A 16,087-nucleotide genomic window follows, 5' to 3' on the forward strand; every position below is an offset into this window, starting at 1 on the left:
ACTGTTCTATGGGTCTGTTCTTGTACCAGTACCAAGCTGTTTTGGTTACTATAGCCCTGTAGTATAGCTTGAAATCAGGTAGTGTGATGCCTCCAGCTTTGTTCTTTTTGCTTAGGATTGCCTTGGCTATTTGGGCTATTTTTGGTTCCGTATGAATTTTGAAATGGTTTTTCCTAGTTCTGTGAAGCATGTCCATGGTAGTTTAATGGGAATAGCATTGAATCTATAAATTACTTTGGGCAGTATGGCCATTTTCATGATATTGATTCTTCCTATGCATGAGCATGGAATGTTTTTCCATTTGTTTGTGTCATCTCTGATTTCTTTGAGCAGTGATTTGTATAATAATTGTCATGGCAGGGATCATTCCCTTCCCTTGTTAACTGTATTCCTAGGTATTTCATTCTTTTTCTGGCAATTGTGAATGGGAGTTCATTCATGATTTGGCTCTTGGCTTGCCTGTTATTGGTATATAGAAAAGCTAGTGATTTTTGCACATTGATTTTGTATCTTGGGACTTTGCTGAAGTTGCTTATCAGCTTAAGAAGCTTTTGGGCTGAGATGATGGGGTTTTCCAGATATAGGATCATGTCATTAGCAAACAAAGATAGTTTGACTTCCTCTCTTCCTATTTGAATACGCATTATTTCTTTCTCTTGCCTGACTGCCCTGGTCAGAACTTCCAATACTATGTTGAATAGGAGTGGTGAGAGAGGGCATCCTTGTCTTGTGCTGGTTTTCAAGGGGAATGCTTCTAGCTTTTGCCCATTCAGTATGCTATTGGCTGTGAGTTTGTTATATATGGCTTTTATTGTTTTGAGGTATGTTCCTTCAATACCTAGTTTATTGAGAGTTTTTAACATGAAGGATACTGAATTTTATCGAAAGCCTTTTCTGCATCTATTGAGATAGTCATGCGGTTTTTGTCTTTAGTTTTGTTTGTGATGAGTCACATTTATTGATTTGCATATGTTGAACCAACCTTCCATCCTAGGGATAAAGCCTACTTGATCATGGTGGATAAACTTTTTGATGTGCTGCTGGATTCAGTTTGCCAGTATTTTGGTGAAGATTTTTGCGTCGAGGTTCATCAAGGATATTGGCCTGAAGTTTTGTGTGTGTGTGTGTTTTTTGTTTGTTTTTTGTTTTTTTGCACAACCAATTATTTATAAAAATCAAATGAAGTAATATATAGGGAAGTACCTAGCACAGTTACTGGCATACAGCAAGCACTTCATAAATGAAAGTTCTTTATAAAATTCAAAGCAATATATAAATATGTGTTACAATTCTATTAATAGCTGCATCTTAAGACTTTTTTTTTTTAACACAAGGTCTCACTCTCTCAGCCAGGCTGGAATGCAGTGGTGCACTCTTGGCTCACTACAGCCTCAACCTCCTGGGCTCTTAAGACTATTTGACAAGTGTGATACACCGGATTACGTTATAGGTACAGGCAATTTAAACAAATTCGCTTATATGTGCTCAAGGAAGAAGAGAAAGACCAAGAAATAGATAGCAAAACAATAGAGCAGGTAAAAAGTTCACTACAGTTGCGTTCCCAGAAATCTTTTCTCTATCTATAACCACTCAGTAGGTTATATCATCCAGTGTCATGGTTTTTAAATACCATCTATGCAACTGCCTACTTAACATTACTGCTTGATGTCTAATATGCTTCCCAAATCAACCTGAACCAAATTGAACTCAATATTTCCTTCCTTTATCCCTGTCCCCTTCCTCCAAAAAAATCTGTTCCTTATTCAGTCTTCCTCATATCTCAGTATATTAAAATTCCATTCTTGCAACTGCTCAAGACAAAAAATTTAATCTCTTTCTCTTACATCCATTGTCAAACACATTAGTAAAACCTGTCAGCTCTACCTTCAAAACCATTCATAATCTTTCCACTTCTCATTACCTCATTCAACCATTGCTACCATACTGGCCCAAGCCACTTACCTGGACTGCTGTAAAAACTTTCTATCTTCTCCCCCCTAATATCCTTTATTCCTTATGGACTTTTCTTTCCATAGCTGCCAGTAATAAAAACATGGCACATCTTTTACATGCTTAAAAATGTCTAGTGGCTTTCCAAAGTCTTGGCTGTGGCTTACAAAGCTCCACATGAATTGGTCTGAATTCTATTGCTATAACCTCATCTCCTATTATTCTTTCTCCTATTAATTTACTCTACTCCAGCCACACTGGCCTCCTTGCTATTCTTTGAGCATCCTAGGTATATACTCACTTCAACCCTATATAACGTTACCTTTCCCAGGTAATTCACAGGGCTTACTCCTTTATATCTTTCAGAGAGGGCCATGTTTGAACAGCGTTTATACAATACCCTTTTTTGACCTCTACTCTACTCCTACCACCTCCCCAATCTTTAGCACTCCTCATCTTCCACATTTTCCTCCCACAGTACTTACTGCCAGCATATACATTCTAACACACACATACACAAATGCATTATCTTTCTCTACTATAATGTAAATTCCAGAGGGCACAAACTTGCTTTTGTTCACTGCTATATGATACCTAAAGCAACCCCTGGCACATACGAAGGCACTCAGTAAATATTTCTTAAATGAATAGTGAGGCAGAAAGAAAGAGACTAACAGAGAAAATGCATGAGTAGCATGTACAATTTAGTTCAAAATATCTGCCTTTTCATTCAACGAATATTTGTCCAGAGTCCTGAGGTAGAATATATTAATCTACTAGTCCCTCAGTTGGACTCACGCCTTTACAACTCTTTTATGCATGCATGCATTTCAATGCACTAAGGGTGATGAAGATAGAGTACTTTTTTTATAACACTATGTTCAACAAAAGAAACAGTGATCTATTCCAAGCATTAAGAAATAAATATCTGTATTAAATTCTTTTATAAGTACACTATATTGTTTGGGATACTTGAGAGATTTATAGGTAATTCTTACTATATGTAATTCCTACCTTTAGACCTAATGCCAATGTGAAATCCAACTCTGGTAGAGCAGTAAAAGCTTGGATGCTGAAGTCAAATTTTGACTCTGGCTTTATTAGACAATGTGACATTAGGCAAGTGACTTTCTCTAAAGCTCTGTCTCCTCATCTATAAAACTGAAATAATAATATACATCTAGTGGTTGAGAAGATTAAATAAGAAAATGCATGTAAAGTACCAGCTGCTCCCATAAGGTAAGTAATTAGTGTATGTTAACTGCTTGTTTTATTAAAGCTCTAATGAGAGTATTTAACACATCTGGAATTGCTATCAATATTTCTTAAAAGTCACACAAACTGGGTTATTAACTCTAAAATCACTAAAGACGTAGTAAGATAATCTTTAAAAAAAACTTACAACTGAGTTCTTCAAAGACAATAAAATGAGGCATGGAGTCAACTACTCTGATTGTCTAATACTTTCGTAATAATGTCATCTCAACTACAAGTTTATAATCCCACTCAGCTATGGTTTTCCAGCCTTGTAAATAATTACACAAATTGTAAATACCTTCAAGGATGCCCGATGACTGTTCTTATTAATAGACTGCCCCCTCTTTACTGCTGGCTATCTACCTCCCAGGCACTCCAAACAAAAAAGAAAATTGGCAGCCATGGCAAGTTAAAACATACAACTCAGGGCATAACAACTTGCTTATAAATCCCACAGCCCACATAGTGGGTCCCCAAATCTCTACCATAGTTATTATTCTTCCCACATCTCTATTTCACTCTATAGTTTGGCAAAGCACCTGGGAAATATCATGTTTAAAAGCCCCATCATGAACTAGAGCTACTGCTTTATACCTCATTCTCCCTTTCAAAATTAAAGTCCAAAGATGAAATACAGGGTATCAAGAATAGTGTTTCCCAAACTCTGTTCATCAAAAAATATTAATAGATACTACGCTAAAAAAGAAGTCAATGGTCAAATAAGTTTGGGGAATGACACATACTATATCCTTTCTTGGAGATTTACAATGTCCACTGGCATATTAAAAGCTCTGAGAAGTCCTGTTTAAAAAAAAAAACGAAACTGCTTGATTTTAGAAATCCAGGCATTTAATAAATTTATTGACCAGTGACGATTTGGGGGAAAATATCTATTAACACCTGATGGAATACTGTTGGAGAAACCCTAGAAAAGATCTTGCCAGAAACTCTCAAGGATGTGTGGCATCCCAGTCACAACACAGACAATCCCAAATTGATCTGGAAATTCTACTTTCATGATCTTCTCCAACTAAAAACAGCAAGTCAATTTCATGATTAACTAACAACTGAAAATGACAGCAAAGTGAGCACCAATGCTGAATAAATTGGCATGTCAATTTTATCAATAATAAGAGAATGCATTGAGCTTTGTAGTGAGTTGGCAAAATTTGATTACATGATCAGATTCAGTAAATCCATTGGCTACTAATTTTGGCAAAGGCACTGTTGTTCTTTCAAGCACTCAAGAACAAGACTAGTGCTGCATCAAAATTTTTAGCCCAAATAAAAGATGGTTTAATTGCTTCAGGAAAAGAGCCAATAAGCATAATATCAGAATTCAAGGGAGGGGTACAAGCACTAATATTGAGTTCCAAAATTATATAGCAAAACTGGTGGAAGCCATCCAGGGAACAAGTGATGATCTAAATACGGTTCTCTGCCAGAGTTCATACATTGATCAGTAAGTGTCATTACTATTCCCATGGTCACACAACTATAAAAGACAACTCCAGGTCAATGACAACATGTCTTCTCATAATGATAAGAGGTTAGAAAGTGGAAATAAAGTTTGAAGAGCAAAAGGAAAGATAAGATTATAAATCCTCAATCTTTTCTTCCTCAGTTCAAACTCATTTTTCCCCTTGTCCTGATAACTCCCTTCAAAATCATTCTCATATCTACCTTTAGACCCTGAAATATTCAATCTTTTGGATATTCCACTCACTTTTTCTATTTTCTCTCAATCCTAGGCTTCCTATTCCTAGCTATCTTTCAGAATTTTCATAATTTATGACCCACACCATCACCAGAAAGGAAGTAAGGAAAAGAAGTGGAAGTTTCACAAGCAATTCAACATGAAATGTAAATTAATAGTGTCATTTGGAACAACTCTGCTTTTCTTGAAGAATAAATCTAAAGATTCTCCAAGTCATAATCAGTTTTTTCACTAAGACAACATAAACAAATAAGAACTGGTAAATCTCACCTGATGCTTCATATAATGATGCATATATGGTGTTGCAATTTTAATAACTTTGAGGCAAAACGGGCATAGCAAGTTCTTCGTATTTTCATGGGATGTTCTAAAATGAGTTTCTACATCACAAAATGATGATGATCTATAATTACAAACCTAAAAACAGAAAGAAGGCTTAGTTTAACTTGAAAATTTGTAACTGATACGCAATTACAAAGTAACAACGATGGATAATTTGTCAGGAGAACATTATATGCTACTAATCTAGCTCTGATGCCTTTGCAACCAAGAATCTCACTCAGGCAACACCAAAAGACCATCTCTGAGACATTAAATGTAGCTTTCAAAGTTAAGGGATACATCTCAAAACACAACTAGATCTCCTTCTCTTTATCAAATCTTTTTGTCTGTCACCTTCTGTCTTGACTTGAAGTTTCAAGCTTTGGCACCTCTTGCCCTACAAAATGTTTTTCTGCTACATGAAACAGCATTCTCCTTTGGATTGTTAACCTCCAGGTTTATGGCTATGGCAATTTATCTTTTCCTTGCTTTCTTCTTCCTTCAAATTCTTCTTCTTTGGAAAAATACTTCTGCCAAAGCATTTGGTAGGGTTCTTTGTATCTAACAGCACTTTGTATTTCCCTTGTATGCCTACATTCTTCCCTATATAGCACAGTAAGCCCATATGTTTGTTTTTCTACATACAACAGGGCTCATCCTTGTCCAGTACAGAGATAAGCAAACAAAAGTCTGTGGACCAAACCCAGCTTGCTGCCTACCCCTCATATAATGTATAAGTTATGCCAAGTTATGCATAAGTTTGCTGACCGCTGGTCTAATAGGCTTAAATTTTATAACCGAAACAACAAACAAACCAAACATGTAAGAAAACAATAAAATGTATGTGTACCTGGCAGACATATGGCATTTCACCAGGTTTATGATTGTCCTTCATGTGTTGTAAAAGAACATGTTCTGTTTCAAATGACAATTCACAGATTTTACAAATAGCTAAATGTGGGAGAAAAACAGTATTACAATATTTAAGATATTAATATAAAAATTCATATATACCAACAATAACAGTAGCAGTAGGGACAGTTGTGAACAGTTAAATAGCTTGTTAACTATGTGCAAAGAATAGTTCTAAGCACTCACATCACCTCACCTACATTAACTCAACTTCTATTAACAACCCTATAAAGAAGGTATTTCTATTATCTGCATTAGTCAAGTATTAAGTAACTTGGCTAAAATCTTGTAGCTATATTAAGAGGCAGATCTGGGATTTAAAACCAAGCTATTTTGCTCCAACATCTGTAATTTTCTTTTCTTTTTTTTTTTTGGAGACAGTGTCTTGCTCTGTCACTCAGGCTGGAGTGTAATGGCGCAATCTCGGCTCACTGCAACCTCCGTTTCCCAGGTTCAAGTGATTCTCCTGCCTCAGCTTCCCAAGTAGCTGGGATTACAGGCATGCAGCACCACCATGCCTGGCTAATTTTTGTATTTTTAGTAGAGACGGGGTTTTGCCATGTTGGCTAGGCTGGTCTCGAACTCCTGGCCTCAAGTGATCTGCCCACATTGGCCTCCCAGAGTGCTGGGATTACAGGCATGAGCCACTGCACCCGGCCTGTGATTTTTCACTACAACTGTAGTTCCCTTTCCTATTAAAGTTTAAATGAAGAGCACTTATTTCATATTTTAAAACTATGATACTAGGCTTCTAATTTAGTCCCCAGCATATAATGCATAGGTTATGTCAAGGAAATTACCATACTGAATCATTTGTGAGAGGCACTTTAATATTAATAACTAATTTTATTTAAAAGTTTATCACAGTTAAAACTTGGCCTTTCAATTGTGCCCTCAAATTCCAAAGTCTATTTCTTATTCTCATTTTTCTAACAGACTTAAGGTTTTCTCACAATTTATATTGTTGAAATCAATAATATGGAATATTTAAATGTTTTGGTAACTTACTAGAAAATTCATGGGGGGTATGTGTACTTTCAATGTGGCACTGCAACTGAAATGGTGTGGGAAACTGACGGTAGCAGTGCTGGCAGGTGGTATGGTTTTCCCAGCTCTCACTGCTCTGCTTCTCAAGTTCCAAATGGTGTTTCATGTGGTTCATAAACCTATAAATGGTTGTCAACAGGTGCAAAACTTGAGATTTAAAAACAAAAAGGATATCTCACAAACAATAATCTGAACCTAAATCTTAAAAATATAGATGTTATTACTCAAACTCTCAAAAGTCTTAAAGTTGTCTAGGAAAGTATACACTTTTAAATAATCACTTTCTTTAAGTGGCTAAGTAAACACCTTTTTAATCTTTGCTTTAAAATAATTCATTCATGTAATTAATCTGAAAGATCACCACTTTGATACAACTCTTAATCATTTCAGATTATTTTAAAAAATTTTTTAGATAAAAGAGCAGGTTCTTGATCCATACTTGAAATCCTATTTACATTTTAAAATGAAATACTAAAAGAAAGGAAAGCCTATCACCAAAGGCAGCTACAGAGTCAGGAGGAAATCTTTTAAGGCCTTGAAAATATGCAGTAGATTCCAGCTGCTTAAATGACAAATTACTGGTATTTTTACTTGTATCTTGGTTTCTAAATACATGTAATAGCAGTTTTAATGCCTACAATTACAAGAACCTTTTGTTTTATTTAATGATACTGGTTTACTGTTAGCACAGACTGTTCATCTTAACTTGCAGACAGTGCCCTTTGTAGGCAACATACATTTTTCAGTTTTACATACCGCTACTTCAGCTTCCTTAAAAGGCTTCTTATGAGCAAGAACTACGACCTTCAATGGCAGAAGGTACAATACAAATGGCAATATATTTAAAAGAGCTTATTAAAGCTTTTTGCTGAATTTGAGAGTAAAGTTATTCAATAAAAACAATAATTTTTAGACTAGTTAACAATTATTCACTTTGAATCCCTAAAAGAAATTATCTTGAAACTAAGTGAAAATGTCATCAATCTGGATAGCAATCATGAGGGTTATAATATACACCTCTTTTCACAAATTTACAGCACTACTTCTCTTTAGAATGGGCTATGGTACACCTTGAAATATCTTTTGCTCCTTTGGTTTTAAAAACAGCTCTACAAATGCTTACAGAAAATCCTGGTATTGGTTAAATATTTACATATAGAGTAAAGATAATGAGCCATTAAACTTTCAGCTCACAGCTTTCGGCGCTTAAAGTCTAGTAACATAAAATGTTCCCTGGTTCCAATTCGCTTTTTCCCAGTTATATGAGTTCCCATCAGGAGCTCGTACTTCTCAAACCAACAGAAATGAGGGAAATAGCAAAACCTCTTGCAAGGACGTTCACAGAACAAAATAAATCTAAATATTTTTAGTGACACTCAATATAGGAAAGAAACACCATACCACAATATGTTGACATGGCAGAGAATAGAAATGAAATGTTGACCTATCAATTTCTCATCATTCTCTATAAATATCAAGTTGCCTTCCCAGTTTTTACTGTTAAAGTAAAATATTATATAACACATTTAACTTCTTTGTTCATGAGGTGTTTACCATTAAGGTTACATTTAATAAAAGATCGGTATTTTTTAAAATACTCAATTCCTGGATATTATCAGATATAACTTTCTTAAAATTTGTAAATATTATGAAAATCTAGACATATGTAGCTAGTCTTCATAAAAAATTACCAAAAAAATGAATTTTTCATTTTCTTTTTGAGACTGTCCTGGGCTGTTGCCCAGGCTGGAGTGCAGAGGCACGATTACAGCTCACCGCAGCCTCAACCTCCCAGACTCAAGCGATCCTCCCACCTCAGCGCTCCCCAAGTAGCTGGGACTACAGGTGCGTGTGACCACGCAGAGCAAACTTTTGTATTTTTTGTAGAGATGAGGTTTCACCATGTTCCCCAGGCTGGTCTCGAACTCCTTTGCTAAAGCGATCGTCCTGCCTCAGCCTCCCAAAGTGCTGGGATTACAGGCATCAACCACCATGCCCAGCCTCATTTTCATGTTTGATATTAAATGGGCTAATCTTAAAGGAAAGGTCAAAAAAATACTGCTGAAATAACTTATAACCTCATATTTCAGTACAAGAAATTAAGTCAGTGAACCACATTGCTTTGCATTTTACCCTATTTGCTAACATGATTTCCTGATGTTGGCATGACATCAGAAATAGGTGGTAGAGTTCTACTGCAACACTGTTTCAGTGTTTTATCTCAAAATACACTTTCCCTTTTGTGAAACTACTGCAACCATTAGCTATTGATGGCCCTTAAAACTTGATAAAAGGAGGTTATTAAGAAAACTCATATAAAATAAGTTTAAAAACTTTGAAAATTATAAAGCACTATCATAAAGAAACCACTAATAACTGTTATAGGTGTATATCACAGTGTATTTCAGGATTTTAATATATGCTTCTTTTTGGACCCAAGGACTCACAGGAAAACAAATAAATGCTGAACTCAGAAGTAACTACAGGTGCTTTGAAATGCTAATTACAGATGACAGTTAACAAGAACACAAAAGGCATATGTATATGTATATGCTTGTACACACATGCACAAACATATTGCAGATCACTTTGAAATGCACCAAAAAAATCAGATAGTTCTAAGAAGGATGAAGAGATACATAATAAAGCAAATATAGTAAAATGTTACTGGTAGAATCAAGGTAGTTAAGTGTACAAGGGTCCAATGTGAAATTTTCAAAACTTTGCTTAATATTTGAAAATTTTTATAGTAAAGTGACAGAAAAACCCTTATCTAATATAAATATCAGATATTTAATGTTAACTGTTAACAATTATTCACTTTGAATATCAGGCTACATAATCAACAAATAATATCATTCAATTTCTTATTACTTTTCTCTTCTTACTAATTTATATAGAATAGTTTCAAAGATTACAACTGAACGATTAAGAAATGCAAATTTCCAGTATTTAAAGCATTTATATATTCCACTGGGAATTAAATCTCTAATTTCGAAAGGTGTTAAATTTTAAAATCAAAACAGACATGTTTCCTATAACTGATACATCTCCAAAACAGGTAACTTTTCCTGCAAGATGAATGTTCTAAAAACTGTAAATATAAATTGAAAAATTTGAGCATTACATAGATTAGTATGGAGGAGCTCAACCTGAACAAACATAAAGTGGTTCTTCTTGTAATGTGAAGAAATATAAAATTCAAAGGCAACTAGAAAATAAAAAATGTCTAATAAAAATTCAAAGAGCACTACTAAAACAGAAAAAAGAAGTTCATTTTGTCTTAAGTTAAAATAAACTGTCCTTTCTTAAGCTATGTGAAAGAAATACAACTAACTGGATCCAAGAGTCAAACTCCACAACACAAGAAAGAACAGAAGCTTTTCAACAAGAGAATCTGCCTCTATTCTCAGTAGAAAGTGTTAAAATCGCTTACCTAGAATGGCATAGAAAACACAAGATAAAAGTGTAACATTTTTATTTGCAGCATTTCAATTTTCAATAGAAATAAAAACAAGTATTTACATACCTAATATTATTTTTTAGAATTTTCAAGCAACTGAAGCATTTAAAGGTTGTATGAGTCTTCTGTTCTTCCTGGACATCTCCTTCATGTTTTCCATAATAAAAGTCATTAACTAACATGATCAATTTTCCTTTCTCTGAATCAATAGTTGTGTTTTTATTTACTGTACTTGAAAATTCTGTTTTAGCCAGTCCCAAAAAGTTATTTATCATGTCTGGACAACAATACTGAAAGAGAAAAAAAATATATAAGCCTTACTTATTCTTTAAAAAAAACATACACCAAAAGGTGATTGTGTGTTTACACCTAAGGCCAGACCATTAAAACTATGCTTGTAACATATCTAGAAAAATAGTCACCAAAAATTTGTGGTGCATATACACAGTCTAAAAATTCAAATAATAAACACCTATTATCTTAATATAAGAATTCAAAAAGATTTGAGAAACCCTAAAACCAAGACATGGCTGTAGCTCTAACAGTTTTACCCTTGCAATTTGCTTTTTTAGATGTAAATATTTAATAATAATTTGTTCCTTAACCAAAAATCATTCATCTCCTGTCCATGTCAAGATGTATAGAAAGGAAATGTTTATATGCCTTGATGTATATATTTAATTATCAAGTGATATACAAAATTTCATAAAGCCTGATTGGGGAAAAATTATAATATACAAAAATTATATAATATAGAATAGTCTCCCTAATTAGAAATTTCATAAAGCCTGGTTGGGGAAAAATTATACAAAAATTACATAATATAGAATAGTCTCACTAATTAGAAATGTAGATAATCTTCTGTCCCAAATGTAAAATTATCAAATTACATTGTAATTTATAATTACATTTGTAAAATGTAATGTCTATGAACATTGTAATGTAATTTACATCTGTAAAATGTAATGTCTATGAACATTAAAGATTACCCTAAAATACCTATAAATTATGATACCCATAATAGATGATAAATTACTTGCTGTTTTTCTATTTTTTTTTAACAGAAAAGTAGGATAGGATCAGATTTTTAAAATAAACGTATAAACTTTGTTCACAGAGTACCTTTTAAACATTTCTTATCTCTGTAAAAGAGCTGAATAATAAACCATTGACAACCAAAAATGGACAACAATGTGTAGTGAATTAGGGTGAAGGATGTAGTCATTGAGAACAGCAAAGTACCCTTTGCTTATCCAAAAAACAAATAAGCACCTTAAGAGATGAGAATCAAAGTTAGATTTTAGGTTTTATAGGAGGATAGAGTAAGCTATGGGGGACATAGCTGAGCTATGGTACAATATCAACTGGTCATGTTTTATTCAGCTCTAGGACCTTTTAGTTTTATTAATAGATCTTCACTGCAACTCCTCATTTATCCCTTATTTTTGTGGGTTAAACATTCTGCAAATATTAAATATGTACTTTAATGCCGTATACTATAGTTTGACAAATACCAGACATCATCTATGTATCATTCTTATCTTTACTCCTCCCAGTACACCATGTTCTGTTGCTTTGTTAGTGCCCTAAAAATTTAGGTGCATTTTTTTGAGCAAAGGATCCTATTTTTATAGTTAAATAGGCCTTCTCATGAGAACATCTGACATCAGTCAACATTTTCCCCTTTTCCTCCTGAGAGTCATCTAAAAACCACACAAGCAAATTCCACACATTGGTTTATCACTGAAACTAAGGGTCAGATAAAATCCACAGACTCCATAATATATGAAAGCACTATTCAAAACAGCCAACATCAGGCAGATGGCATTTAGCTAGAAGTAAACCAGAGAAGTAAAGGGGACCCGGTGGTAACAGATCTTAAAGAGTCAGTAAAAATACACATCTTAAAGGTGAAACACATATTCTGAATCACAAGGGTATATCCTTTGTTTGCAAAAACAGGTGCAGAAGCTGAGGCGAGAAGGATGGCAGGAGAAGTACCCCAGACCTGATTCAGTACAGAGAAGTAGAAAGGCAGTGCTACATAAAGAATCAGACACACAAGTCACAATGGCAGGAAGCCTTCTGCCCAGCAAAAAGCTGTTTAAACCAGCTAGCAAGCTGTGAGACTATCCTGGCAACCTATGCTTTCTCCTAAAAGAAGCTTGTATAACAACAGCTGGCCCAAGAAAATCCAAGTTGTTAAACACGATAAGCACTCACATCTAAACAAAAATACCATATAATAAAAGAAGGCAAATAACAGAAAAATGTAAAATTCTAACAAAAACATCAGAAATATGCTGCCATGGAGCAGATGCAGATGAAAACAGTAGCCACAAATTTTAAAAACATAATGAAGCAATTGTCTCTATTTGGAAGACCACAAAGCAAGAAAAGATGCCAAGACAAGACATTTAGAAGGAAAAGAAAGAGTGGCAAAATCAAGGGTGAAAGTATAGGAAAAAAAATAAAATCAGAGACATGAAGACAAATTAGGAAGGAATACAGTGGTGAGCAGACATTTCAAATAAAATAAAGGAAACATATTAGTAAGAGAAAAGTCCATTTAAAAAAAATTAAGACATATGCCACGGAAAGAAGATAAAATAAATTCATATTGGAGATGAAATTGTATGGAATAAATATTTAAAAATACAATTCAAATAAACTGTGCTAAATCCAAATATACAGGTTGAAAGAACAAGAAGTATGCCAGAGAGGACTCAGCCAAAATTCCCAACACCAAGTTATATCATTATAAAATTATCCATCTTCAAAACAAAAACAATGTAGACAACCAAAAGGCTATAGACAGCCAAACAAAAAGATCAAACCACTTATAAAAGGCAAAATAATTCAGCTTGTCCCAGATTCCTCAACAGCAACATTGAATACTAGAAAACGGGAGCTACACCAACAAAATCCTGATAGTGGGATTCGATTAACTTTATATTAGATCAAACTATCTTTCCAGAATGGACTATAGTGAAATTGCTTTGAACATGAACGACCTCAAAGAAAGACATTTTCAGACTCCTCCTAAATGAAATTACTACAGAATGAACTTTAGCTAAACAGAAAACCAAATAAACCATGACAAAAACACTGATGATGAACACTGGATATATTTACTGTAGAAAAAGATCAAAACAAGTATGACACAAGGTCAAAAAAACCCACAAATGTAATGCCATGTGCCCTGACAATGGAAAAATAATACAATGAATAAAAATTGGAAGAGGATAAAAGGACAAAGAGTATGATCTCAAAAGTTCATAGATTGCCTCACATATAGTAGTAGTTCATAAAGGAATATCAGTTAGAGCCACCAAATAACACTAATATAGGTATAGGCATTTTAACAGCAAAGGCAAACAAATACTCAGACAATACTGACTAAAATCAAGTAGTAAAAAAGAAGAGAAAGACAGGTGGGTTGAAAACAGGAAGTTTCATGCTGCTTTAATCCTTCCTCATAGAAAAGAACAGTAGAGAACTGCTAAAGGACTAGAAGACTAGTGGAGTTATACATTAAAATTAGAAAAATAACCAGGAGAACACAACTACAACTCTCTTAGAAACCCAAGCTAACCACACATAAAGCAACCACATTGTGAAAGTCTTTTTAAAAAAAGAGAAAGAAAGGATTAATGAAAAATATTAACAGAACTAAGACCAAAAAAACTATCACTTTGGTAAATCTAAACCCACTATTAAAAGAAGAGATTTTCATATAGGATCACAAAAGAAAAGTCAACTTTGCTCAAAGCAAAAGGCACACCTAAAACAAAGTAATTCAGACAAGTTGAAAATAAAAGAATAAACAAAGAATATCCCAGGCAAATGGAAACCATACAGGGGTTGTGACTCTAACATCAAAGTAGAATTTGGGCTAAAAGGCACTAACCATTAAAACCAAGAAAAGGATACTTTATTAAAATGCTAAAGGATACATTCACAACACAGTTTTCTATTCTATTCTATTCTATTCTATTCTATTCTATTCTATTCTATTCTATTTTTGAGACAGAGTCTTACTCTGTCGCCCAGGCTGGAGCGCAGTGGTGCCATCTCAGCTCACTGCAACCTCTGCCTCCCAGGTTCAAGCGATTCTCCCACCTCAGCCTCCCAAGTAGCTGGGACTACAGGCGCGTGTCAACATGGCTGGCTAATTTTTTGTATCTTTAATAGAGATGGGGTTTCACCATGTTGGCCAGGCTGGTCTCAAACTCCCGACCTCAGGTGATCTGCCAGCCTCGGGGCCTCCTAAAGTGCTGGGATTACAGGTGTGAGCCATGACTCCTGGCCTTACAATACAGTTATAAAAGCTAGATTCTTCTATATCATAAACAACAGCAACAACTTTGAAACAAAATTGCAATGTATGAAAGAAAATACTGGTAGTGAAAGATGTGGATTGAAACATGGTGTCTGTCAATCCAGGACAGACTAAGTGGACTAAATGGAAGCGAAGACACAGAAATATAAATATAATTAATAAGCTATATTTGGCTGATAAATAGCAAATTCCATACCCCAAAGGAGAAATAATATACCTATTTTCAAGCTTCCATGTAATATTGAATACCCCCTATACTTTACAAAAAAAAGTATTTGTGAAAGCTTGGGCTTTTCCATTAAAGAAACTGAGTTTTGAAAGCTAGTTATGCCAGTTAATTGGTTATACAACAATGAAAAAAAAATCTCAAAGAATTTTCTAAGGATTAATGAAATAATGTATTTAAAGCTTAGTACTGTGTCTGACACATGCTCTCAGATAAATACATTTTTATTATTGTAGAATATTTGATATTTTAAATATTTTTCCATTGAAAGAAAACATTATCATGCTAATGTGCAAAAAATCATTCACAAATAATCTAAAAATCACATTCTTTTCAAAATGAAAGTTATTATAACAGTAAAACTTTAGTTGATACATAAAAATACATAAACTAGAAAGTAAAAAGTTCCCACAGATTCAAACTTTCCCTTCCCAGATTTGGAGACCATTCTTTCAAGATTTCCTTATGATACAAACACATACACTGTTCATATTATCTTCAACTTAGTTCAGTTGTAAGAAATACAATTTCTTAGAATGATAGAGATACTTTCCTTATTTAAAATGTCATATTGTTCTATTATATTAATATGAAAATTCTATGAAGTTCTGGTTGTTTCTACTATACATAATTACAACCATGAAGTAACACATAAAAGCCACATTTTGGAGAATGTTGCCATTCTCTCCAGGTGCAGAGGTATATATAACATGCTACAATTTCTGTACAAAATAGAAAATAAGAACATTCAGGTTTACTTGTACGTCTAGAAAGAAAACCAGAGAGGATTCAAAACAAACTAATAAAAAATTATTTTCTTTGAGTCATACTAGGAACCAGGTAAAAAAGACA

General features: G+C 34.0%; 1 protein-coding gene across 3 annotated transcripts in view; it reads right to left on the reverse strand.

Moving 5' to 3' along the window:
• The window catches only part of ZNF280D (zinc finger protein 280D), a 99,494-nt gene that overhangs the window by 42,951 nt on the left and 40,456 nt on the right, over positions 1 to 16,087 (reverse strand). For all 3 annotated transcript variants that reach the window (XM_025390507.1, XM_025390509.1, XM_025390508.1), the window contains 4 exons: positions 10,734 to 10,957; positions 7,166 to 7,323; positions 6,096 to 6,196; positions 5,195 to 5,341 (listed from right to left, as the gene is read on the reverse strand). In XM_025390507.1, coding sequence (XP_025246292.1) covers positions 5,195 to 5,341; positions 6,096 to 6,196; positions 7,166 to 7,323; positions 10,734 to 10,957 — 630 coding nt within the window. The remainder of the gene's footprint in view (positions 1 to 5,194; positions 5,342 to 6,095; positions 6,197 to 7,165; positions 7,324 to 10,733; positions 10,958 to 16,087) is intronic.

The sequence above is a fragment of the Theropithecus gelada genome, chromosome 7a, assembly GCF_003255815.1.
Source record: "Theropithecus gelada isolate Dixy chromosome 7a, Tgel_1.0, whole genome shotgun sequence".
Classification (NCBI taxonomy): domain Eukaryota; kingdom Metazoa; phylum Chordata; class Mammalia; order Primates; family Cercopithecidae; genus Theropithecus; species Theropithecus gelada.